At 45.4% G+C, this 27,336-nt stretch overlaps 1 protein-coding gene across 13 annotated transcripts in view; it reads left to right on the forward strand.

Annotated features, from left to right (window-relative positions):
* Positions 1-27,336, forward strand: part of LOC144132266 (glutaminyl-peptide cyclotransferase-like) — a 237,140-nt gene that overhangs the window by 84,983 nt on the left and 124,821 nt on the right. For all 13 annotated transcript variants that reach the window (XM_077664576.1, XM_077664571.1, XM_077664573.1 and 10 more), the window contains 2 exons: positions 7,468-7,578; positions 12,817-13,002. In XM_077664576.1, coding sequence (XP_077520702.1) covers positions 7,468-7,578; positions 12,817-13,002 — 297 coding nt within the window. The remainder of the gene's footprint in view (positions 1-7,467; positions 7,579-12,816; positions 13,003-27,336) is intronic.

The raw sequence follows: 27,336 nt of genomic DNA on the forward strand, positions 1-27,336 counted from the left end.
GTGTCGGCTGGTAGCCAGGCAAAAGGGCCGGTGCCGTGCGCCATGAAAGGGCACGAGCAGTCAACGTGGAGCAGTTCATTTGCGATGGTCCAGGATAAGATAGCCTGTACAAGAAGAAAAGGTGCCTGCATGACTGGTTGGTTTGCGGCGACAAACAAATACAAGGGGACAACACCACATAACAACACCACGAGACACTAGCGCAAACTTTCAACTGAGTTTATTTTCGACATGGCTCATATTTATATGCATCTAATCATGGGACACACAAACATAAAAGCGTTAGAACCAGCCAAGATAGCCATGCAATCACCTAAACTATGCGAGATATAAACTATCTTTGCAAGTCATGAATTCCACAAATGACTGGCTATAAACAATTTTTCTTTTTTTGTTAGCGCTCCCCAGTCTCGGTATGTATGACCAACTAGACCCCTACAAAGCTTTACTGGCATCAATGATGTTCTTGTGTCTGATGCAGAGCCCATTCCGAGAACAGATGTAATATTTACCGAGGTTGGAACCAAGGTGTACTTTTCAAAATTTTACCTTGCTAAAGGCTACTGGCAAGTACCCTTGGAGGAAGCTTCGAGACCGAAAACAGCGTTCTCTACTCAATCTGGTCACTATCAGTTCGTCTATATGCCCTTCGGCATTAAGACAGCATCGGCTATCTTTACGCGCCTGATGCGCATTCTATTACAAGGCATGGACAATGTCGTTCATTACATCGATGATGTTCTCGTAGTGACCTCTACCTGGGAAGAACATCTTTGGACTTTAAACCGGCTATTTGGCAGGGTGCACGAGGACGGCCTCACGATCAAGCCGGAGAAGAGTGATATCGGAGCCACTAACATCACTTTTCTTGGACACCAGCTTTTAGAAGGGACCATCCGACCATTGGAAACGGTGGTGGAAAAGCCTGTCAACGTACTGCTTCCAAAGACGAAGCAAGTGCGTTCCTTCTTAGGGCTTGCCAGATGCTACCGTAATTTCATTCATGGCTATGCCGACAAAATCTAACCGCTCGTGGAAGTGACACACAAAAATGAACGCAACCTTGTCTCTTGAACACCATAACGGCAAACCGCTTTTGACGAGCTCAAAAACGCGTTTTCTTCCAGGCCCGTATTAAGCGCTCCACTTCTCAGTAAGCAGTTCGTGCTTCGCACAGATGCTTTCGAGGTCAGTGTAGGCGCTGTTCTCCTGCAGCAGCATGATGGAATCCTCCACCTTGTGTCAGTTGTTACCTCGCGAATCTCGCGATTCAGCGATTGACCGCGAGTGTTTGGCGATAATCAGGGCTGTTGAGAAATTTCACATATTCTTATACGGGACGTTCTTCATCATTCAGACTGATCACTAACCATTGCAATATTCAACAAAGGCTAAACACTTGAACAGCAGGGTACTGCGTTGGAGCCTAACATTACAAGAATATACCTTTAGTGTAGAGAACATCAAGGGCGCCGATTGCATGAGTTGTTTGTAAATTACCGGAGGGTTATGCCCAATGTACAGTGCTACTATACAGCGTGTTTGCAACAGTGACCTCTGCAAACGCATCGGGTAGTGTTCGTGGGTTGTTTTTCTTCTACTTTCGTTCTCCAGTTATGTGTTGTTCAGTGTGTACATGTTCACCTTTATGGTACAGACGTGTTTAAAGTATGCGTCTGATGTTTTGTATGGTTTTTATTTTCCCTTTTTCTATTTTTATAATGTTTAACTTGTTCAGACAGCATTTAACCTGTCTGTTTACCACATGAACATACGTGTTGTGTGTACCAACGGCAGTTTTTTCTACGTGAAGAAACATTTCCGAAGGGGGCATATGTGAGGTGCACAACACATCTGCAGAGAATTTTTGAATGCAGTGCGTGGACAGTGGTGCGTCGGGCAGCGGAGCGCTGCACGTGCCAGCCCAGCATTGCGCGTGTGCACGTGCGAATGGTGTGTGCGAGGCGACGGCAACAGGGAGCGTGGCGAGCACGAGGAGCGGAGTGCTGACGTGTCTGAAAACCGAGTTGAGAAGGGAGTTATGGGAACAATGAATAACTGCGCAAAAAGAACGGGACAAGGGAGAACCACACCAGACAAGCGCTGTCTCTGAAGGGAGACAGCGCAGCGGAGGTCGTGTGATTCAAGCGTGGAGGTGGCAGCCGTCGGATTTTGGATCCCGTAAGCTTCCTGCGTTCTTTGCAAGTGTGGAGGTGACAGCCGATGGACTGAGGGTCCGTGCTGCCGAAAGGCACTTTTGGATAGCCTGCTTGAAGCCTCTGACGTTTGTGACGCCGTCAACGAGACCTGCTACGGTTTTTCCTGTTGCTGCCGAGTTCTTCGGGCTCTTGACGGGACTCTCCCTGTGTTCCTCTCTGCCCTTACTAGCACCTGGCTCTCCTCCCTTCCGGCGCTTCCTTCGACTGGCGACGCTTCGCACTACTTCGCCTCGCATCCACTCTGTCTGCAAGGCATTCCCACTTCACCTAGGACGCTCAGTACCTGGTGAACTCTTTCCTTTTATTCTGTAGTTTTGTACGCTTGATGAGTGTTGAAATGGTAGGCAAAACAGCGCTGACGGACGGGACTGAAGAAGGCGAGACAGACACATGCGCTGAACTAACAACCAAATGGTTTATTGCGAAAGAGGGGGCAACATAAAGCATAGAAGGGAAGAAGAAATGCGGTGCAAAACAGATATGGCATACATTCGGGATATCATCACTGATTAAGAAAAGCGATCTCCTGTGGGAATAGAGCCACCGATGGTTGGCTTACACATGAGTTGCCTAATGCATGAATGTGAAAGGCCTCCGAATATAACGATCATACCTCGCGCCTTATATCGGAGGCCTTTCACATTCATGCATTAGGCAACTCATGTGTAAGCCAACCATCGGTGGCTCTATTCCCACAGGAGATCGCTTTTCTTAATCAGTGATGATATCCCGAATGTATGCCATATCTGTTTTGCACCGCATTTCTTCTTCCCTTCTATGCTTTATGTTGCCCTCTCTTTCGCAATAAACCATTTGGTTGTTAGTTCAGCGCATGGGTCTGTCTCGCCTTCTTCCGTCCCGTCCGTCAGCGCTGTTCTGCCTACCATTTCAACATGAACCAACCAGCCCGACTCAGCCCTCTCCTTGATGAGTGTGTGTTTTTCTTGTTTTCATGTCCCTTTCTTATTGGCCCCTTTTCCTTTATATTATAAATACGGCTTTGTTTTGTTTTTTGATCTCTTTGTTCTCTTGTCCTCTTATTTGAATCTGCATGCGATAGCGTGCCCCTTCAGAAAGTCGGGGACGCGCTACCAATTTGCGACACACAGACACAATGATCCATAACAGGGTGACAGACAGGACAGAGAAGAGAGGACACAACACAGAGCGCTGATTCACAACTGAAACGTTTATTGGCCGCCAGCCAGTATAAATACTGCCCTGGTGGCTGGAAAGGATACAAGCATGCTTGACTTGCATGACATTCAAAATCACCAGTACATCAGGCCCGTGTCAACAGGTAAGAGCCATACGTGGGAAATATCACCGCTACAGTAGGCACAAAATTTGCATTCACAAGTTAGCATTCACAATCAAGGTAACGGTTTTCCTTATCTGACAGTGCTACAGAGGGAGTACTGACACATTGGTCTGAGGTCCTAGCTATCAGGTGGGTTTCTATTTTTTCCCTAGCTTGCGAGTCGCGGTTTTTTGCTATCACAGAGCAATTATTGTAGAGCGGAATACAGGCTTTTGAGCCGTCATTGTCTTCCTTGTCGTCATCTTTGCAGTGTCTGCAATGTTTTGCTACGTGGCCTGTGATGAATAAACAACTCCTTCCTGGCAAGGCACGAATTGTTTCTCGTGCCTTATCAAGCAGTTGCGTGGCTCTCTTTCCACAGCATTTACTTTTCTGACCAGGCTAGACAGTCGCTTAGGCGCCGAGAAGACCACTTCAACGCCAGTATGTTTCCCAATTCTTTTCAAGTTGTGTGAGACTTGGTGCAGATACGGTACCACGGCAATCCTTTTCTTTTCCTCTTGTCTCGCTTCACCTATCCTATCAAATCCGAGCTTTTTCTTCAGTTTTTCTGCAACGGAACCTAAAACGTCTGCATGGTATCCAGCCTTTGTCAGGCAGAAAAGTTGGTTGCAGAAGCTGTGCTCCAACTTGTGCACACAAGATTTCTTAACAGCGTTGTAAAGCACAGAATAAGTGATGGCTGTCTTCACCAGCTTTGAATGAGCTGATGAAAAAGGCAAGATTGGCTTTGCACCACGAGGCTCAAGAGCCCAGCAAACATGAGATGAAGTGAAATCAAGCGAAAGATCTAAAAACCTAATAAAATCATTCACTGGTACTTTGTGTGTTAAAATCAGTGGATTAAGGCACTCTGAGAATACTAAAAAAACGTCATGCAATTGTTGCTCGAAATCGAGGTTGTCACAGTTTAAAAACACGAAGTAGTCATCCACAAACCTAAAAATGCGACTAACACTGGACCTGTCAAAACTCTCTTTCATCATACTGTCGCGCTAGGAACACATCGCTAAGAAAAGGTGCTAAACACGAACCAATACAAATTTTCTCTTTTTGAATAAAAACCTCGCCTTCCCATTCGGCAAACGTCGAGACAAGGTTGAATGAAAGCAATTTGAGGTATTGTCGAGCACAGACACAACTGCAAAAATGAAGGAGTACTGCTGAACAAGATCCATTCAAGCCAGAAGTATTAGGTGTATGTGGCAGCTAAGCAATATCTGGTGGAAAAGAAATGGTGCATGATATAGATAGGATAATAAAAAGTGCATGTCTAAACTACTAGCCCTGTCATTCAGAGGCAACCACCCCCCCCCAAAAAATGTCCCGTTTTGAGGTCTGAGGAATGTGATCACTTTATGATAGTAGTGGTCGTTGGTGCGCTCTTATAAACAAACGATTAAGGTTTCTTTACTTCCAGTAGGGACGGCATGATTGCATTTGGAACAGAATAGTGTGCTCTGTTTACTTATGTTCGCACCTGTACAACTTGCCAGTAAAATTATTCTAATTTGTTAATTTCACACTGTAGTGCTTTTGAGAGGAACTTGAAACATTTCTGGTAAATGGACAGTATCTGAATATCTACTGTTTTCTCCTGAACTTTTGCTCTTGGCATTTCGACCGTGCCTCAGCGGAGGGACTTGGCCGCTCTCGAAAGCCTTGTTACTGTGCACTTCACCGGCAGACAATGCATCTGAGCCAGCACACCTTTCTGTGGCTGTAGTGCCTACTCTTAAATCGCATCTCCACACACTTTTCCTGTTGTCCAGAGGCTCACAGGAAAGAAAATGTATCATGCAAATGCTCGCAAGTGCCGGAAAGAAATGCACAATCGAAATCAATGACGGTTATCAGTTTAGAGTAAACCCACTCGGATAAAGTGCTCTGCTGCAGTTTAGAAGAACTTTTTGTTGGGCTAGATGGTGCATACTGTAACAAAAGAACTGTAGCGCGAAAGTTAGATGAAGTTTAGCACTAGTCCTGTGTGCCTCTGTCTTGTGTTCGTCTTGGTCGCGCTACAGTTCTTTTGTTACTGCTGCAGTTTATATTTGTGAAACGAAGTACAACAGATTATTTGGTTTTTTTATCCTTGTATCCTTCAGCGCCACCTTTTAAGGAGAATGAGGGAATGTCCTAGCAGAAAAAAAATTATTGCTTCGCGTTGGCCGTCAAGAAAGTGATCACTTTCAAGTTGTTTGTGAGACACTGCAGACGTAAAAGAGGCCACCGTAGTGGTTTCATATAAATCTCAGCACATTATTATCGCGTCACACAGCAAGAGCAAGCACTTGCGACTTGCGTGCTTCATTCCAAAGAACAGTGGTATAAAGCACCTATGTGCGCGGCACCAATCTGCGTGTAGCAAACGATCTGCTCACCCAGAAGCAAGACTCGACTACAGTGCCATTAGTTTACATGACCGCCACTGGGGCCACGTTTTTGGTGGAGCTGCGAAACTGGCTTGCTCTAGCAATTTTTGTAAAGCCATAGAGCAAACTTAAAATTACAACGATGCTGTAGCATCCCTGATATCTCATTTGTCTCACCTTTATTTATGATACCATGTTTTGGTTTTGATTGTAAGTCGACCCCCCCCCCACTTCGGATTTTCAAGTGAAAAAAAAAAAACAGGTTGGGCTACAGTCGTGTAAATACAGTAATATTTGCATCTGAAAATGTTGGACTTGATTCGCAATAGGTTTTCCCATTTTTTTTAAGATATTGATTTGCTGTAACCTCTCTTTCTCTTGTTTTCTTGTTGACTGAAATAAACACTGGTACTTACTATTTGAATTGGATTTGCAGACAAAATATTGGTATGTGCGCCCATACGTGGAAATATTGATATGTGCACTTATGTTCTGCTCTCTGACAAAACACCTTCTGCTTATTCATCTAAACGACTCCTGATACTGGAAGAAAGGAATGGTGCCACCCGTCTTCTGCTTATTCATCCAAACGACACCTGATACTGGAAGAAAGGAATGATGCCACTCGTCTGCAATACATCATATGCTGCGCATTTCAGTTTTGACCGCCTGTCCTGTTAGCCTCATTGTGAACAAGGTCAATTTTACTTTGACTTGGTCAGTGACTCTTATATGTGTTGATGAGGTTCACTGGTCACTGACCAAGGTCAACAAAAAAATGACGTTTCGGGAGTGCTACGGCTCCCTTGTTCACAATGAAGAACCAGCTGGACGTCCCAGGCTTTTTGTAGCGGTTACTATCGTTCTGAGGCATTTCGCGTAGATAGGGTGCAACGTGCCATCATTCTTATTTATTGTGTTGGGCGTAGTCTGGATGATTAATGACTCGAGATTTCGGCGGGCTGATACATTCTTTTCCGTTGTCACTATATCTGTTTCATCCCAGTTAATTTCGTGACCAGTCTCTTGCGCATGCTCCGCGATTGCGTTCGTTGTCACTTTTCCTTTTCGTACATCGTACTGATGTTCTTTCAGGCGTCTCTTGAAGTCTTTCGTTTCCCCTATGTAAACTGATGAACAGTCGGCGCAGGCAATCTTGTAAACCACGCCGGGAAAACTGGCACGAGGGAGCTGGTCTTTCACGTTTACAAGCTCATTTCTTATCTTGCTTGTTGGGGCATGTGCAACATGGACGCCGTGCTTGCGGAACATCCGCGCCAGCGCCCCGGAAACGTCATTCTTTTGTTGACCTTGGTCAGTGACCAGTGAACCTCATCAAGCCATGATTCCTGACCAGACGGTATGCTGTCGAACCCTCGAATATGACTCTTATATGTTTTCTTCCTGTTTAACATAGAAGTGATGTTCCTTTATGGTTATGACAATTGTTGAAAGATTTGTTTTGAGTTTGGGGGTCTGTAGGGAGCTCCTAGGACTGCCATTTGTTTCCAATGAGAGCACTGAATTTGCAGTTTCTTTTTCCCACCCTTGGCAGATCCCCAAATACGGTGAGTTCCTGGGTGCAACCGATTCGGCCGTGCCCTGTGCCCAGCTGATCTACCTGGCAGCAGTGCTTGACGACAAGCTCAAGGAGCAGAAGCGGCGGGTGCGTGGGTGGCTTTACACAGATGAACCATGTGCTGTCCTTTGCAGGGACGACGCAGTAAAGTTGGAAAAATATTCATGGGACGTTTTGCATGCTGGTGGGAAAGAAAGAACAGCTGTGTGCAGCAGCTCTTCACTGCCTGACTTGTTGCTGCGAAGAACATTACAATATGTTGAGCGAGATGGTTTTTGACTTCCGTAACTAGAGTGCAGTTGGCGTCACAGAGCGCTCTATGTGTTGCGTGTCTTCTTCTCTGTGCTGTCAATTGCGTTGTAGTTAGGAAGCAAAGAAGGAGGTGCTTGCTGCTTAGGAAGGAAGGCTTGAACTGGCCGCAAACCACCTGCATATGTGTCTGAGTTTTATTTAAAAGGTATAAATGAGATTAAAAGAATCTAAAACCCGTCCACAGCATTCTGAGCACTGCGTGTGTTTTTCCTGCTGCTTGCTTAGAGTGGCATGTGCTCATCAATAATAACACCTCTTTCTAAGTACAGCTTAGCCTGTTTATAACTTACATGACCGTCACCAGGGTGTCTACTAACCAGGAAAACTGTGAAAACTGGGTTTACAGGAAATTTGGATAATCTGGAGAAACTCAGTAAAAACTCAGGGAACTTGTGCTTATGTCAGAAAAAATTAGCTGCAGTTCTAGTTAAAAGGAACTAGTCGCGATAATGCTAGCTGCCTCGTGTAAACAATGCGGACTTGCATTGCGCGGATAGTCCAGAGCAGCGTTAGGCGCCCTCGCCTCAGTGACCGCCGGCCTCCAACGTTGTGCTGTCAAGTGGAGCATCCCAGCAAGGCGGCAAAAAGCTTTGTGGCGCCAGCGGCGTTTCAAATTTTGAAGCGTATGTTGAAAGTGGACACTTCCCCGTGCTTCCCCGTCGCTGTGGCTGATGGCAGAGCGTGTGTTTCTTATGGTTCGCACGTGCGCTGTTTGACGGCCAGCGGCCTCCCCTTGTTTTCCTCTGTTTCTGTGTAGACAGCTCCAACAAGGTGGCAGAAAATGTTGCGAGAACTTGTGATGATCCCAAATGAACTCTTCCTCCCTTCCTCCCTGTGCATCGCCTTGATGGCAGCATCCATTCTGCTGCAAGGGGTGCATGCACTCGATGCAGGCGGCACAGCTTAGGGGAGGGGGAAATAGTATTGTGCCTTTTTGCGATCTGCCAATGCTGGGAAAGCGACAAATTCTGTACGTACTTATCTGCGTCATTTTGAACCGACTTAGTTTTAATGACTGCTGTGGTGCCGCAGGCAAGCTGTGTGCAACCTGTAAAGCATGACGGCCTTCAAGTGCACTTTCGTCTAGGACTGGACGAATGCGAATCACTGCGAGTTTGCAGCCTGGATTAGGCCCGTCGAAAGTGACTGGAATGCGGCATACTGTGCGCTATGCAGAGAGCAGTTTTTGCTCAGCAACATGGGAAGAAAAGCGGAGACAAGTCGCGCTGAAAGTAAGAAGCACCGACTGGCCATTACTGGAGCTAGGACACCCTCTGTAGCGTCATTTTTGACACCGCCGGACATCGTTGTGACCAATGCCGGGACACCTTTTGTAGCCTCATTTTTGATACCGCCGACCACTGTTGGGACCAATGCTGGGCCAGTGCCGTCAGTTTCTGCAAATCCTTCAAGTGCTTCAACTACTGCGATGGACGTCCAACCCGATCATACAGCAAAGGATATCTTTCAGCGTGACTTAGAGGTCATAAATGCTGAAGTGATATGGTGCCTCAATCCTGTTATGACGTACACATCACTCCGTGCTGTCGCGGCATCAGCTTCTCTGTTCCCTTTTATGTTCCCACCATCAGCTACAGCCAAGAAAATGCAGCTTAGCAAAGACAAGGCAGGATATATACTATTCTTTATGGCCTCGCACCTTTCTTCAATGTCGGAAGTAAGCCAAGCCTCCCACCTTGTCGTGGCGTTTCACGAATCGTTAAACAAAGTTGCACAAAGAGCAAATGGACGTGTTTGATCGCTTTTGGTCGGATGCAGAGCAGAGCGTGAAAACGTACTACTTGACTTCATGCTTTCTGGGGCGCATGCAGGCGGAAAAATTGGTGTGCGCATTTAAAACACAGATGGACTTTCTCAATCAAAAATTTATCAGATCTCAATGGATGGCGAATTGTAAACAAAATTTCTCCTTGAGATCCAACAAGAACTTTGTGAATCCAGCGACGGCCGTCGTATTTTCGAAGTTGGTAGCTGTGGCGTTCATGTTGTGAACGGTGCTTTCAAAACCGGACACGCGGCAACAGGTTGGCAACTCGTGGAATTTCTTCGTGCTTTGTACAACTTATTCAAATGTGTACCTGCCAGACTTTGCTGAACACGCACGCATAGCCGGGAACAACATTTACCCTATGAAGTTTTGCACTGTGCGGTGGCTTGAAAATGTTCGTGTAATTTCAAGAGCTATTGAGATTCTGCCGTACCTAAAAGTGTACGTCGAGTTGTGTCGAAACGAGAACAGCCGACCGAGCAGCTCCAGTTACTGCATGGCCGAAACAGCCATTCGCGATCCTCTCCTGTCTGCAAAGCTAACCTTTATGCTTGGCATCACGGTGGAACTGCAGCCATTCCTGGCTCAGTTCCAGACCGATTCTCCTATGCTTCCATTTCTTGGCGCAGCATTGGAGAACCTTCTACGATCACTGATGAGTAGAATAGTAAAGAAAGAAGTAATAATGGTGGTGGACAGTCCGTTGAAGTTGATCAAGGTGCACATGAACCTCTCTGTGAACGTAGTTGTGACGCCCAAGGTCAACCTTGGGCGTCACAACTGCTCCAAAAGGATCTCTGAGAGGTCAGCGTTGAAGTTCAAACTGGCGAGGGGATCGTCATCTCTGGCTCCCGCGAGTACGCTGATTCCCGATCTCGGGGGAAAAGCGTCTAAATGATGCACTTGAAGTTCCAACGGAGCACGAATAGATGACCAGAACAGTTGAGAGGGCGATGCGGACCTACAAGTATGTATGCTCCCTAGCCTCGACGCAAGCGACGTTCAAAAATTTTGACAGGAGCACACATCAGCTGGATGCCCTTTGGGCAGGCATCTGTGATTCAAACAAAGAACTGTTCACATTTGTGAAGGTGATTCTCTCTCGCACGGAAATGCATCTGTCGAGCGGAGATTTTCTGTTGATAAGGAAGTTCTTGCTGAAAAATCAGAAGGAGCAATCTTTGATCGTCCAGCGAATCGTGTACATATGATGCCGTAATGTTGGCTGGAGGAGTTGCCAGCGTACAGCTGACCTAGAGGATGCTCCAAATGGTCCGTGGTTCAAACGCACGGTAGAAAGAGGAGCGGGAGAGGACAAGAAGTGAAAGGGCTTATGCACTGAAGAAGGAATAAAAAAGGAAGTGTGCCTCCACTTCTGTGATAGAACTTGAGCTCAGTACACAGAAAGTGTTGGCTGACGCCGAGATGCAAGTGTCCATTATACAAACGAAAATAAATTCTCTAAAGCAGTGAAACAACTCTGCGACGTTGTGCACGAACTGAAAGTGCATCAGAACAGTTGAGGTTGACTTTCCAGTGTTACGTTGTGGTTTGTCGCTCCTTCAGTTCTACAAACTGCAGTTCGTCTGAATAGACTTGCTGAGAGAGAACCGCACTTATGACGCTAAAGTTCAGGTCCCATACCATTGCGGTTACTATCAGTGGATACAAATATCTCACATCTGAAAATATTTGTTCCCATATTTGTTCCCACATGCATCTTCCTTTTTATTTCGTATTTGAAAATGTTCAATTTGATTTGCAGTTGGTTTTAGCTTTTTTTTTCGAAGATATTCGATTTGTTATGCATTATGCTAATCTCCCTCTTGTTTTTTTAATGAAGTAAACACTACTCCTTACTATTCAAATAGGATTAAATCATTGTTTTTATTTTTTAACATGCTTACTGGAGAGTGATACCATCAGGCGGCATTGTGTCAGCCTGTTTTCGCATAAAACAAAGTACTCTGTCACTCATGGAATTTCACAAATGCACTCAGGGAAAATATAGAAAACTCGGGGAATTTGGAAATCTCGACTTGATAGACACCCTGGTCACACATTGTTAGTTCATCATAGCCGGATGTTCACAGTAATTGGACTAGTCATAACTGCAAGGCAGACTTTTGTGGTGCATTGTCTGCTCGCTGTCTGTGAGTTGCCATTGGCCTGGCCAAGTTCTCACATCAGTTGGCATATTTTTTTGTGTGTTTAGGCCAAGTGTGTCATGCGATCAAAATTAGAGGGGCCCTCAGTGGAGGTGCGGTATTTGGGGAATATTTAAGGATGCCGCTTCATGAATATCCTCCTGCAAAAATGTTTAAAATGCATTTTGTAGAAGCTTAGTTATCTAGTCAAAATTTGAACTTCACCGTCCCCTCTCCTCTTGTCACTGCCTGCACGCTTGAAAGCCGGCGCTCCTCCGCCGACCCCACCGTCGGAATTCCCCGAAGAGCGGACCTTGCTGACCCGTCAGAGCAGAACTGCTGATTGGCCGCAGCCATGGTAGTTGCATAATGCCTGAAAGAATCTAACCAATAGCCATCTCTGAACAGAATTATGCAGTAGTGTGTAATGGAGGAGGGTACAAGCATGAAAACGTCGCTGGAAAGGACTCCCCAACTTTCGCGTGCGATTGTGGGTTCTGTGCTGTGTGCGGAAGTATATTATTTGGCTTACATTTCATGATGAGAGAATATAGTCATTGAGTGAGTTTATGTACTCTCCTCAGAAGCCGTTTCAGAGCCCCTTTAAGTGTGGGGCATATATCAGTGAGACGCGAAACTTGTGCGTGCAAATGTTATCATTTCTGCGTTTAAGGACACCGTCTTTGCCGAGTGCTAACTGGTGACTGCCTTTTAGAGAAGACAGTAGCCAGTTTTCGTGCAGACAATTTTTAGGCCACCTAAAGCACCTCTGAGGCACTTAGTGAGCCTAGCACAGAGCAAGAGAAAAGCCTCTCTGGTGTCTGCTCTTGGCCGAGAGCCATAACATCGAGCCACTTGCTGTCAGACCTGACATGAGAACGAGACGCGTGTGGAAACCTCTGCAGCTGCATGAGCCTGAGCCAGCCGCTTGTTCATCATCCACGCAATTGCAACACTGTCAGCTGGCGGAGGCCACAGTCTTTTGCACTGCAGTTACTGATCAGCCGGAATGGCATAGCAGCATCCTTTGTGGCAGTGAATGCTTCCCGATTGGGCATCAGCCATTTGGCATTGCAGGGTGACGGACTGACCCTGCAGCTCATCTTCTTTGATGGGGAGGAGGCTTTTGTGCGGTGGAGCTCGAGCGACTCCCTTTATGGGTCGCGCCACCTGGCGTCCATGTGGCACCAAAACAGCACCCGTGGTCTGCCCCTCGACGGATGCCTGCCCCGCTCGGACATCGCCACCCAGATCGACCGCATGGTCAGTGGCCTCACAGTTCCTGGTTGCTTTTTCAGTTGGAGAAGAGACAGTCAAACCTCAGTATAATGAACACAGATAGATTTATGAGTTATTACGAGTTATTACAGAAGTACTTGCTGTTGGGCTGGTTGGTTCATCATAAAGTTGAATGGCACAAGGGACCGAACACAGAAAGACACAGAGACGCTCTTTCTGTCTCTGTGTCTTCCTGTGTTCGTTCCCTTGCGCCATTCAACTTTACGAGTTATTACTAGTCTACGAGTTTACGAGTTATTAGCTTTGTCAACTCTACCTAAATGTTGGCGAGGAAACAGATATATCACACTCCAGTGCCAAATAGTGCTCACTTGGATGGAAAATGGCAGGCTTCGCTGCTCTACACAGGTGGCACTCTTTTATCTCGCACTTGCCAACAGCACCGTGAACTGCGGCATGGAGGGCTGGTAGCCAGGCATGCATTCTTGCCTCGCACCCAATGACAGCGCCCCGGAAGTGGCGGTGTGGATGGTTCAGGCCTTCCACTAAGCATCCTTCATGGAGATGGGGAAACTGGCGATAGCGTTTGCTCGGATGTACCCTTTTTCACCCAACATTGTTGTAATGTAGCCACCTGAGCTGAAGCGTAGCCTGCCGCTTTGCATGCTATGCGCGGAAGCCACCCTAACTGGCGCTCGATTTTTTGTGGTTTTTAGAAAAGGTCCATCTTTTCTCTAGTAAGGGTTGCCTAAGTTGGCGCCACTTGACTGACTAAATTTTGCTGCTCTTGCGTGTGTTTATGGCGATATTCCGTAGTACGAATTTTGGCTATATCGAATATTAATGTGTAAGCATTACTTGGCTGATGCGTGGCGTAAAGAGAAAGTGTGGACACTTACCCCAGCTTACCCGAGTTACACAGTAGTAGAGCGCCGTGCTAGCTGCAGCCAATTAGAGGAAGCTCGGGTATTAATTCGGGTAAACTCGAGTAAGTTTGGTCACGCCAGCTGTGCGAGATCGGGAAGAGCAACATGAATCACACAATCCCTATGATGACTGCCATCTAAAGTAGAGAATGACCAAGTCTGCATATGCTCTGAATGGTGTGCAGTTTGGTGGACAACACAAACTAAAAACGAAGCTTGAAAGCGCAAGCTGATGGGCAAGTTGGTTATTCATAGTTTGATTTGAAGCAGCGCAAGGCCGAAAGCCAAAGAAGAGAGCCGAGAAAGAAACGGACGACACAGCGCTGAACTAACAACTGACATTTATTTGGCACGCTGCACGTATAAATACATTGAATGTATTTATACGTGCAGCGTGCCAAATAAATGTCAGTTGTTAGTTCAGCGCTGTGTCGTCCGTTTCTTTCTCGGCTCTCTTCTTTGGCTTTCGGCCTTGCGCTGCTTCAAATCAAACACAAACTAAGTTACACAAATGCGCCAATAGAAACAGCTGTGGTGCACAACAATTTTTTTTTACCTGTTTGCTATAACAAATTTTGCTTTGAAAAGCATGATCAAGGTCCTGAAGATGAGTAAAGCAGAGTGGCAGGCCTAAAAATTGGAGTGGACACTTAATCTCTGCCTTAAGGAGGGATGCAGGGCTAAAAATCTCAATTTTTACCAAAAAACGTTTTCAAGTTCGCATTGCTTTAGGTTACTTGTCTATAAATAAACTTCTTACCAAGTTTGGTTATTATCTGCGCTGTAGAAAAGAAGAAAATGAAGTTTTTTCTCCAGACAGTAGTGCATGTTCACCGTCGAAAGCGCCTATGAATGTGTTTTTCTAGACGCCGCCACAGAGCGAGCAACAAACTGAATGCGGGGTGAATGCCCATGTTAGAAAATTTGTTTTTCGTGCTTTGTAGTCATGGGAGACCATCTGTTGAGAGTACATCAGATAGCTGTGGATGGGCCGGCAAACTGAAACAGAAGCTTGCTTTGACGGAAACAGCACATGACCTTCCAACGTTGTTTTTGCATCATCTGGGGTCTCACTAAGCCAGACATCATTTTATCTGTTTTTGGCACTGTTTATTTTTATCTTTCTTGTTCCTTCAGCGAGTTTTTATTGTGACAAGCGGGTGATATATGGTGTGATCATGAGATGCCTGCAACATAGACTTCGACATAGAGAAGCTTCGGGAAGCGAAAACGCCACAGGGTTTGCGCCTCTCTACAACAGGCTTAGTAAGTCAGAGCTTTCTGCACGATGTTCAAGAATGCAGTCATCATTCAACGCACTGGTATGGAAAAGGTGCCGGAAGACTGAACTTGCATCCTTGAGAACAGTGCAGACTGCAGCAGCCTTGGCTGTTCTGCACGCAGCATCAGGAGGGTGCTCCACAAGCTGCTGCTGGAATGTGGAATCCAAATGAAGAAGCACATCCAGCAAGCTACCAAAAGACACTAGCACAGACAAGGGTGCTATACAGCTCCAAAGCTGAAAAAAAAGAACAGACGATGACTTGAAGCAATCGATGATATGCGAAACTGCTTGGCAGTCTGGCAACGCCGCCGCGCTCACAATTTCTGGTTTCCTTCTTGGTTTGGTCAAGCTCATCAAGCTGGTGTGTTGTTTCTTGATATCGGTGTAGCTGCCATGAATCTAGCTACTGGAAATTCAGAAGTCAAGCTTCACCAGCTGTGCACTGCTCATCTTTTACCATATGTAGGTCTTTTCAGTAAGCTCCAGCATGCTCCTACCACGTCCTCAGCGCTTGAAGTTTGGCACCGATAACGGCAAGAATCGGCATCGGAAAGTCGAACTCGGTGCCATTGTCATTTTAATGCCCGCTTTAAGCGTCGTACATTGTAGAGAGCGGTTATTTTGCTCTGAGTGCACAGAGTGCAAGGTAGCAACTGCGTGCATTGCAATATAATCACACAAGGCAGCTTCGTAATGGCATTCTTTTAACTGCAACATGCAATGCTCATCAGCAGTTTTCAACGTCATCGTTTCAGAGCCCGTGCGCTGTTGCTAGTGGTGATTCAACTACGCCTGCGTACCCCAGTCGAAACTGCATCTTACGTTAGAAGCAGTTGCACTGAATATTGGGTTTTTTTAGCAGTCGCTATTAGCAAGAAGAAAGAAGACATATATAAATCAAAATTATTGCAAGCAAGGACGCAGTTTTTTTTTTCATATTTCCTATGTGCGATATTGAATTGCATTGCATTTTTATTTTGCAACAAAACGTTGTGAGGAAAGCCAGAAAAAGTTGTATAAACATCTTTAGAGATCCTGAATTCCTCTTTACACAACAGCATTGACGGTAGCGTCGACCCTTGCCTTCTGCCATGAAGAGCGCACTTGATTAGAGGAAGAGCCTACAGTATAACGTGCATGCATGGACTCGATACGCTGGTCAAGCTGTGTTTGCGGGTGTGAAATTTGCATGTTTGGTTGCTTCCGACTGGGTTGCTCCTAAAGCTGGACAAATGACGTCGCGGCGAAAGCGGTTGAAACTTGTCTCAATGATAATAAAATCAGATGGCCTGAAGTGTTTTCGGCACACTGCTGTACATACTTTCTGACTTAAAAGTGCATTCTTCCTTCGCAGTAAGACAGATACATTGCCGTCGACTGCCGGGGAGTGTCGGCAGTCGACGGAAGAGCCAACGCCATTCACTCATGGTTTCTCTTTGGTTCTGACGCGTTTGACTACTGCTGGCCGCGTTTCACAAGTTTTCAATGTAGTGCTTCATAAGTTGTCATTCGTGCTCCAGGTCCAGCAAGTAACTGGTGCTCATTCACAGCTACATTCAAGATGGCTGCCATTTGATAGTGTCAGCGCTGTGTTTGTCTTTCTTCTGTCGTCCATGCGTTTTTTCGTGCTGCATATTTTCCTTTTCCAGGCCACAAGTTCGACGTGCGCAAATGGTGATACAGGTGTGCCAGCTGCAGCAAGGAAAATTTTCAAGCTGTTCTACGTGATGTCATGATGTGGCTGTTGCGAAGTGTGGGATTTCACTGGACGACAACGTTAGAATGACGTGGTATAGGACCGCAGTAGCGATCACGATGGCAGCGCTAGTGAGGGCGATGGCGCAAGTCCAGTGACTAATTCATTTCCGTTTCGGAATGTGCCCACGGGCACGCCCGCGTGTGGCAGCCTATAGCGGCTGGCGATAAACGGCGGCTGCTTGATAATGCTATCGCATTCAGCTTTTCAAGGCCAAGCTTAAACAACCTCAAAGTTTTTTTTTTTTTTTTTCGGAAATGTGATTTGGGAAGGAGGGGGGGGGGGGGGGGGTCGACTGACATTCGAGTTGACTTACAATCGTGTAAATACGGTAATGAACGTGCTTCTTCACGACTGGAAGACATGCTTGAGCAGCGCAGGCCTAGGCTGGTTGAAAAAATTTTTCTCCTCTATTACGTTGTTCAAGTACGTGTCAATATGTTCACATCAAACCTACTATGCTCTGTCGGATCGAGAGTTAATAAATGCACGAAATCAGCTCCTAATTTTGATCAGAAAGAATAAAGACTGAGATCCGTATCTTAATTTAAATTCAAATCACCCATAAAACTGTGAAAAATCAGCGCAGAAAGTGAAAGCTGCGCACTCTTCGGCATGCTGACACATATACCTCGTGGGGCATTTGTTGCTATTAAAACGTTGGCACAGAGTAAAAAAAATTAATAAAACAGCCAGAAGCTTAAACATAACTGGTTCCCACACGCATCGTAGTGTCCTCACAGAATGCACAACGTGGCTCAACAGCGGATAGTTATTGCACATTTCTGCCGTTTTAAGCCAACGCTTGGCAGCGGTTTCGTTTTCTGTACCGAACCAACATGGCGGGCCTAGTTCTTGGAGCACTACGAGATGGGTACTCAAGTAACACTTGTTGCTGGGCTAGTTGGTGCATAGTTCTATGTACAAATGTTAGCGCAAAATAAGACACGTTCACAACAAAGGTGGACAACACAACGCGCGTTGTCTTGGCACTGGAGATGGCATTGGAGATGGCACTGTGCTTTTCGCATAGCGTCTATTGCCACGGAAAAGCATCGAGTTGAACAGGAAGGCTCAATCTATGTAGCAGGGCACTTTAATTATTTTTGGCCACAAAATTAATTAGTGTGTTCTGAAATTTTTGAACCTATTTTTCTCAGTTCACTTTTTTTGAACAAACAGCATTATCACCTGCTACTCAGACTGCCAAGTATTAACTTGTGTCCTTGCGTGCTCACCTGGATCAACAATTTCCTAACCAATCGTCTCCCATTCACCCACTCTCTACCAGGTCCGGTCAGGTGTTCCCAAGGTACTGTACTAGGCCCCCTACTTTTCCTCGTTTATATAAACGACCTACCAAGCAACATAACATCCGCCTGTTTGCCAACGATTGTGTGATATACCATTCAATAAATAACCCATCTGATGTTACCACCCTACAGGCACCTGGCTCATGAAACTAAATGTCAGTAAAACATTTTAATCTCTTTCCACTGCCGACGTAACTACTCATCTCTCAACTACCTCCTTTATGGTTGTCCTATAACTCAGAACTTACACTTTCAAGTATGTAGGTATGCATACCTCCAGTAACCTATCCTGGACCCGCCATATTGCTCATATAGCTAACTCTGCCAGTCGTGTCGTGCACTACTTACAATGTAATGTTGCCATAGCACCCCCTTCAGTTAAGCTAATCGCTTATGTGTCGCTTGTCAGACCTAAACTAGAGTACGCACATTCTGTATTCGATCCTCGCCAAACTAACCTGTCCAATTTACTGCAATCTTTTCAGAATCGTGGTTCACGATTCGTTCTTTCAAAATACTCTTATTACACTAGTGTAATGCAACTAAAATCCCAACTTGAACTTCGTACTCTAGCATCCCGCTGCAAACTAGCTCGCCTTTCTCTTTATCGTAAGTGTTTCACAGCTTGCCACCCAGCAACGTGTTCATTCATCCAGCCCATCGTTTATTCCATTGTAGCCATCCCAAAGCCGTCTACACCCAGCGCATTAAAAAGGAAATTTTTTTCTCCGTGCTTCCCTGGACTAGAACGACCTTCCCGGCCACAGTGCTTCTTTAACAGGTCAACAATTCAAGGCTGCCATCGAGACCCATTTTTTGTCATAACTGCTGTACTCCCCACCCACCCCTCTAATGGGGCCTTTGCGGATCTTACAAATAAATAAATAACAACTATAATTTCCAAACTACTCCGCCAAAAGTTGCTTTCAATGTGGTTTTTGGACTGAAATTTTGTCAGGGACTAGATAAGGTAGTTTTTAAATCTCTAAATGTTCTCTAACGCACAAATTTTTCAGATGTCTGATTTATAATGACAAGAAGAAAAAAATTAACTTCGTTTTTAAAATGATAAGATTTTTACTGAAGTTACATAAAGAACACACTGTTGGCCTTATCCTGCACTACAAACCACCTATAGTCGGATACAACTTAAGTCTGCAATGAAGCTCCGCCCACATTCAAGACTGCCGCACAGAATTCCTCCACGACAGAAAAGTAGTCCATTCTTAAAAAACTTTTTTGTTACCTAAACAAGAAGCTAATCACAGAAAAAAATTGCAAGCTCTAGAATATTAATACCTGGCTTGTTTAATGTAGCGAAACATTAAAAAGTTGTCATATCTTCTGGTTTGAAGAATAAAAGGTTAGAGCACGTCCAGCAAGGTCATACTTTGTTGGAATAAGGGAATCTCAGCCTTGCTGGTTCACTTTCCAAGCTTGATGGGTTATAAAAAATTCTAAGAAGCGTTGCGATAGTGCCAACGTGAAAAAAGAATGGTTTAAGTGACTGTGTCTTTAGGACATTTAGTCAAGCATGCTTGGCTGAACTTGCATGCAAGACAGTGCCAGCAATAATAAAATGTTTGTCACTGTTTTTTGTGATACATGCAAGACAGTGCCAGCAATAATAAAATGTTTGTCACTGTTTTTTGTGACCACCTTTTTTCTGTTCTTTTTTTCCTCCTAGCTACACCTGATCTCGTTAGTAACAAACTCTTCTGGGTGACTCCTTTATTCCGTTCGTGCTGCTACGGGGTTGCTCCAGAATTATCGTTCTGATACAAAGGTGCTCCAAAATGAACAATTTTTTGCTCCAAAAATTGCTCTAGAACTTGAAATGGCTGGACCACCACTGAATGATTGTGCACATTTTCCACAGCTCGGAGAAACTTTTTCTGTAGTATACATGCAGCTTTTGTATAATTTCTTTGGTCATACATTCCCATACTAAGTGGCAATAGTGAATTCGGGAGAGGAAAAGCGTATTGTATATTAATACCATGACTTTATGCAGTAGTACATTTTGATGCCGGTATGTTAAACCTACTACACAGGACAGTTTTGTTGCTAAGTGATTAATATGGGCGTCCCAAGAAAGATTTTTTTGGAAAATGACACCCAGTGCTTTTTAGATGATGGCGCTATTTCGATAGGTGTTTTCATGATTTTGCCTTTGCCTCGGAACAGGATGCACTTAGTCTTGGCACCTTGATTCTTAAAAAGTTATTTTTTGTCCAGTCTTCAAGCGCAGCCATTATTAAATTTGCAGTTTCAAATAGGTCTTCAGAATTTTTTCGTGTTAAAAAAATACTGGTGTCATCTGCGTAAGTTATGAATTCTGCAGAGGGAGCAATATTAGTGATGTCATTGATGTACATATTGAAAAAAAAGCGTCCCAGAATGCTACGTTGAGGAAGGCCTCTGGAAATCTGTAGTGAATCCGATAGGTAGCCATCAATTCTAACTACTTGGCTGCGATGTTGCAAATAAGATATTGTCAAACTTGCCGCCTTGCCACGAGAACCATACCGTTCTATTTTCGGAAGCAATAAGTGATGATTTAAATGATCGAAAGCTTTTGTAAGATCAATAAATATTCCAAGTACCAGTTTACCTTGTTCTAACGACATCAATTGCTGCTTCCACATTCGTTGTAATTCCGGCTCTGGAGGAAGGCTGGCTCCAATACTGCAGTAAATTAAAATGATGAAGCAGCGATTATATGGACGTTTTTTCATGCCTCACGTGACACAAAGCACCCTTTGGCGTCACAGCCATCGTTCGGCTGTTGAAACCGAAACCGAAACAGCATGACAGCAAAAATTTGATTATAAATTATTTAGCGATTGTAGGCGAATGTCACATGGTGATTCATGCCTAGTAGTGTCTTCTGCATCATTCTAAAGAAGAAAACATGCCACCAAAATTAGGTGTTTATACTTTTTTAACTCTCCTTACCATACCATAGGTCATCGGTCATATATATGCGGTAACCAATGTTTTGAACCTGCCACCAACAATTCAAGACGGTGCTGCTGCAACACCTAGTTTCCTTCTATAACGCCATTTCTTTGCTTTCAGTTTTGTTTTTTTTTCATTTTCTTACTCAAGTAGGTGACATGAAAAATGAAACTTTGATCAGATGTCGCCAATCATGGCGCCTGTTCCGCCGTGCGCTCCTTAAAGACAAAAGACTAAACTGAGCACTTTTGTCACCTCTTTTGTTGTCTTTCTTTAGTAGTGCAATAGTAGAGCAGCAGTGTTGAGATAGACAACCGTGTGGAATGGTCGGAGTTCAGTTTCGATTGCAAGGCATCGTCTCAGAGGCCTGGGACATCAGCGCATACTCATAAGACTTTGTTCTTATGTCAGCCAGTCACTGTATTCTCGTGGGTTAGATATTAATGTTGGGACATGTGAGGCTGTATGGGCACAAATAAGGCTCGGTAATGGAAAGTCCCTGTCCATGTATTCATTTTATAGGCCGCAAGGAAGCAAGGTTAAAGTTCTGTCTGATCTATCGGAAGTGTTAGAAATTGTTAGTTTGGTTCCATAATCATCAGCCTGACTACACCCACTGCAGGGCAAAGGCCTCCCATGTCTCTCCAACTAACCCTGTCCTTTGCCAGCTGCGCCCACCCTATGCCTGCAAACTTCTTAATCTCATCCACCCACCTAACCTTCTGCCGCCTCTTGCTATGCTTGCCTTCACTTGGAATCCACTCCTTTACCATTAAGATGGGTAGCTTTTTGGGCTTGTTGGTAGTAAACAGCTTCAAAACACTGTAGTGCAATCAAAGATGAGGACAGAAAAAGAACAGAAGGAACACCACGAGCGCTCGTGGTGTTCTTTCCGCTCTTTTTTTTTGTCCTCGTCTTTGGTTGTGCTACGATGTTTTGAAGCTATGCACCCTTAACGACCAGCGGTTATCTTGCCTTCGCTATCATGTCGGTTATCGTGTCTTGCCCAAGTCTATTTCTTCCTCTTGACTTCGACTAGGATGTCATTAACCCGCGTTTGCTCCCTCACCCACTCTGTCCACTCCGGCCTCTTAACGTTATACCTATCATTTTTCTTTCCATAGCTCGCTGCGTTGTCCTGAACTTGAGCTGAGCCCTTTTGGTTAGCCTCCACATTTCTGCCCCTTAGGTGAGTACTGGTAAGATACAGCTGTTGTATACTTTTCTTTTGAGGGATATTCGTAAACTGCCATTAATGATCTGAGAGAACCTGTCCTGTCCTGTCCTGTCTTGAGTGTGCTTGTCTTCGTCTTTTAGCGCCTGTACGCTTTTTTGCGTAAAACCATGTCAAGCTACAACCAACTAGCTCAAATGAAAGTCTTGCTGCCATATGCGCTCCACCTCATTCTTATCCTTCTAGTTATTTCCCTCTCATGATCTGGATCAGCTGTCACTACCTACCCCAAGTATTCCTTTACCACTTCCAGCACCTCGCTGCCAATTGTGAACTGCTGTTTCCTTGCTAGACTTTTGAACATTATCTTGGTTTTCTGCATGTTAATTTTTAGGCCCACTCTTCTGCTCTGCCTGTCTAACTCATTGATCATGATTCGCAGTTCACCTCCTGATTGACTTAGCAAGGCAATGTCAACAGCGAATCGCAGATTATTTAAGTATTCTCCATTAACTCTTATCCCCAACTGTTCCCAGTTAAGACCTCGGAATACCTCGAGTAAACAGGCGGTGAAGAGCATTGGTGAAATAGCGTCTCTCTGCCTCGTGCATTTCCTTATTGGAGTTTTATTGCTGACTTTATGGAGGATTGTCGTTGCTGTACAGTCTAACCCGGTTATAACGAAGCCACTAATAGTGAAATAGTGGTATAACGAAGGGATTTCAATTTCTCATTCCCATTTTTGCATTTCCAATACAATTTGGGTCCGGTTTTAACAAAGTAAATAAGAACGGGTCAGCACATTAACGAAGAGATTAATTGCCAGCCGAAAAATAATCTGTTAATCAGCACATTGTTGCGTCCTTGACGCGAATTTTTCCACATAAGTAAGAGCAAAACTCGGCAGACGGCGACCTTTCGTGGCGTTGTCTGTTCTCCCGCGGAGCAAAAGGTTGCTTCACTGCATCGCCTGGCACGCCTGTCTCGTGTTGCGCCGTCCTTGAGCAGATCACGGCATAGAGCAAGCCGCGCGGGACAGGGAAAAAGTAAAAAAGAAAGACGATTTGTTTTTTTTTTTTGACGTCCCGGCGAGGGGCTCTCTTGGCCAATCACGGTTCTTGAATTTCTCCCGGGAAGTCGGCGCCACTGCCGGAGTGGAGTCTGCAGGAGCTGTGGCAGCGCGTGCTTTGTTTTATGTAGGTGCCACGATGCGCAAGGCACGGAGAAATCGCGGCAGCATTGTGCAGGTTGGAAGCGCGGCTCATTTTCATCGCTTTTGCGGATCGCTGTATGCTGTATTAAGACAGAGTTATTCGACTTGATCTAGCTTGTGAACGGACAAATGAGCGCAGTGTCAGACAGTTCGAGGTTGGGAGCACGGCGAATGCTACCGAGATCGTGCGTGATGCCATTGTCACTTGTCTTCTGCCTGTATTGACGCCATCATGGTTTCCTGTCTTGTTCCACTTCTTTTGATATTTCATGACCGCTTCGGCTCAACGGACCTACTTAGCTATCCTCTTTCTCGGAACTGGCTCCATTTCTCTGCTATGTCGAGCCTCGCGAGCCCCAGCACCTTGACAGGGAAGTGAAAGGTGCTGTTTTTGAAAACGAAACGCGCCATTTTGGACGAAGTGCGCCGAAATGTCAAGAAAAGTGATATCGCACGGAAGTTTGAAATTGCACAGTCCACACTTTCAACAATAATCAAGAATGGTAGCATGATCGACGCCGTTCTCGATGCCAACATTGGCAGCAGGGACTTAAAGAGAATCCGATGCGCCACTTACGGCGACGTAGAAGCCGCACTTTACAAGTGGTTCGTGGACGCGCAATCGAAGAACATCCCTCTCAGTGGGCCCATCATGCTGGCGAAAGCCAAGGACTTGGGCTTCACTCTCGGCCATGAAGACTTCCAGCCAAGAAATGGGTGGCTCCAGAGATTCAAGGACAGGCACATCATCACATGTAAAAACATCGTCGGGGATGCCGCTTCCATTGACCAGGGATCGCTCCAGCAGTGGATGGCCAAGCACCGCGATCATATCCCTGCGTATTCCGACAAAGACATCTATAATGCAGATCAAGCGGGACTATTTTTCCAACTGCTGCCATCGAACACTCTCGCGGCCAAGACGGACAAGTGCGTGAGAGGAAAAGACAGCAAAAACTTGATCACCATGCTAATCTGCACGAACATGGATGGTTCGGATAAGCGAGACCTGTTGGTTATTGGAAAAGCCAAGGGTGCTTTCTATGTCAGTGACGTATATGAACAATAAGAAGGCAATAATGACGCGAGACATTTTTGTCTAGTGGCTCGCTGACTTCGACAAGGAGATGGTTCGAAAGAAGCACAAGGTGCTGATGTTGCTTGACAACTGCAGTGCGCATCACGTCAGCGCACACTTGAGCGCTGTAGAGGTTTTGTTCCTGCCCCCAAACACTACCGCCAGGCTGCAGCTTTTGGACCAGGGGGTTATTGCCAACTTTTAAGGTCCACTTGTGGCGCCGATTGATCGAGCGCCTCCTGTTTGATGTTCGCACTGCCGACAACGTGGCCAACCTGAAGCTGCCTTTGGTAAAGGTGATTTTCTTCACAAGCAGAGCCTGGAGGGATGTGAAGCACCTGACGATCGCCCACTGCTTCGAGAAAGCCGGCTTCTCCCGAAGCAGCAGCGTGGAGGCGGTACCTGCCGGAGACGAACGTGCCGCAATTGACATCGCTGCAACAGCTGATGGTGCCGCCGCGATGGCCTGCTTGGAGCAGCTTTGGAATTTCGCCAGCGACTTGGACCTTGTGCCTGTGAGTCTAAGCCACATGGACTTCGTTTTGGCTGACTACGACCTTGTTGCCACGGAGGACTTGACGACTGAAAAAATTGCCGGGAGTGTCACGGAAGAGACCTTGATGGACAGCGCCTCCGACAGTGAATGTGACGATGCTAGTTGTGCCCTTAAGCCGGTCACCTCCGCAGCGGCCATGGCAGCTGTTGACACGCTATGGATGTACCTCGGGAGTCCGGAGTTCGACCAGATCTTCATTTCATTTATTTTTTCTCTTAAAGGCCCGAAGGCATTATATAAGGGGGGAGCAAAATCAAGGTCAAAAGAGAAAGAATAAATTGACAAAAGAGAACAATAACAAAACAAAAAAGAGTATGTAACAGTTAAATCATCTTGTCACGTGTATACAATGCAAAGTAAAATTCACGGGTCTGAAACACGAGAAAAATATATATAAATATATATATGAAACACTCAATTAATACAAGAGAAAAATATAGTGAAAAAGGCATCACACAGAAAAAAAGTAAAAATAATCAGCTGTTCAAAGTGCCGAATTGAATATGGCAGGAACCTTTTGCCCTCATGAAAAATGGTCGTTTAGTTTATCCCGGAATGATTTTCGGTTAGTGCATGATGCGATGGTATTTGGCAGGCCATTCCATAGTGCTATCGCGTCCGGAAAAAATGATGACTTTAGAGCTAAGGTGCGACAGTTGATGCGTGCGATGCTATGGTCATGGCTTAGGCGGCTAGACGTCCTGTGCGGGGGTTGCAGCTTTTCGTGTCTCGTGCGTGGGTGATAGTAGAAATGATGAAGAAGACAGAGGCGAGATATAATGCGGCGTGACTCGAGTGAAGGGATGGCCAGGGAGTCTTTCAGCGCGGTGATACTAGTTTTCCTTGAATACCAAGATGATATAAATCGGATGGCGCGATTCTGTATAGCTTCAAGGTCAGCGGCGAGGTACACTTGTGATGCGTGCCAAATGGATGAGGCATATTCTAGTTTTGGGCGAATGAATGTTATATATGCTAGTTTTTTTATGTCGGGGGATGCAGCATTCAAGTTACGGCGCAGGTATCCGAGTGTGCGAGAGGCTGCAGCGCAGATGTTTTGAACGTGAGTTACCCATGATAGCGATGGCGTTAGATGGAGGCTAAGATATCTGTAGGATAATGCGGGATCAATGGAAAATGAGCCAATACTGTATTGATGCAGATTCACGGTGCGTTTTCTGGTGAACGACATGGATTTGCATTTGTTAATGTTTAAGGAGAGGAGGGATTTATCGCACCAAGAGGAGAGTGTGTCAAGATCAGAATGAAGCAAAGATGAATCGTTGGTTGCCCTAATCACTCTGTATATGATGCAATCATCGGCAAAAAGCCGTAATTCCGATTTTATATTGCAAGGGAGGTCATTATGTAAATTACGAATAGTAGTGGTGACAGGCCGGTGCCCTGAGGGACTCCAAATGTTACATTGGAAAGAGGAGAGTGGCTATCATTTGTAGAAGTGAACTGCTTGCGCCCTGAAAGAAAATTTTCGATCCAACGGATTAGGTTGACGGGTATTCCTAGTGATGAAAGTTTTTGAAGTAAATGATTGTGCGGGACCCGATCAAATGCTTTGGAGTAATCGAGGAATATAGCATCTATTTGGAGGTTGGCATCCATGGATTCGAGCAAATCATGCATGAACTCGGCAAGCTGGGTTTCACATGAAAGGTGTTTCCTAAAACCATGCTGGTGCGAATAAAAAAAGTCGTTAGATTCAAGATGTGTCATTAGGTTTGTGGATATAATGTGCTCGAGTAATTTTGATGGCACACTGGTTAGAGAAATAGGACGGTAGTTGCAGGCTAATTTACGGTCACCTGATTTGAAGACTGGGATGATTTGGGCAATTTTCCAATCATCCGGAACTTCCTCGGATTGTAAAGCTGAGTAAAGATTAATTGTAGTATCTGAGCTGAAGTCGTTGATGTGTTTTTTAGTAGTTTACTATTGATATGATCACAGCCTGCTGACGAAGACACCTTTAGAGAAGCAATAAAGTTGCCGATACCGTTGGCATCAACCTGGATCATAGGCATCGCCAGTGATGAGGATTCTGGTGAAGTTATGGCGGTAGAGTTGCTTACATTGCTGTT

This window comes from Amblyomma americanum, chromosome 5 (genome assembly GCF_052857255.1).
Source record: "Amblyomma americanum isolate KBUSLIRL-KWMA chromosome 5, ASM5285725v1, whole genome shotgun sequence".
NCBI classification, from domain to species: Eukaryota; Metazoa; Arthropoda; class Arachnida; order Ixodida; family Ixodidae; genus Amblyomma; species Amblyomma americanum.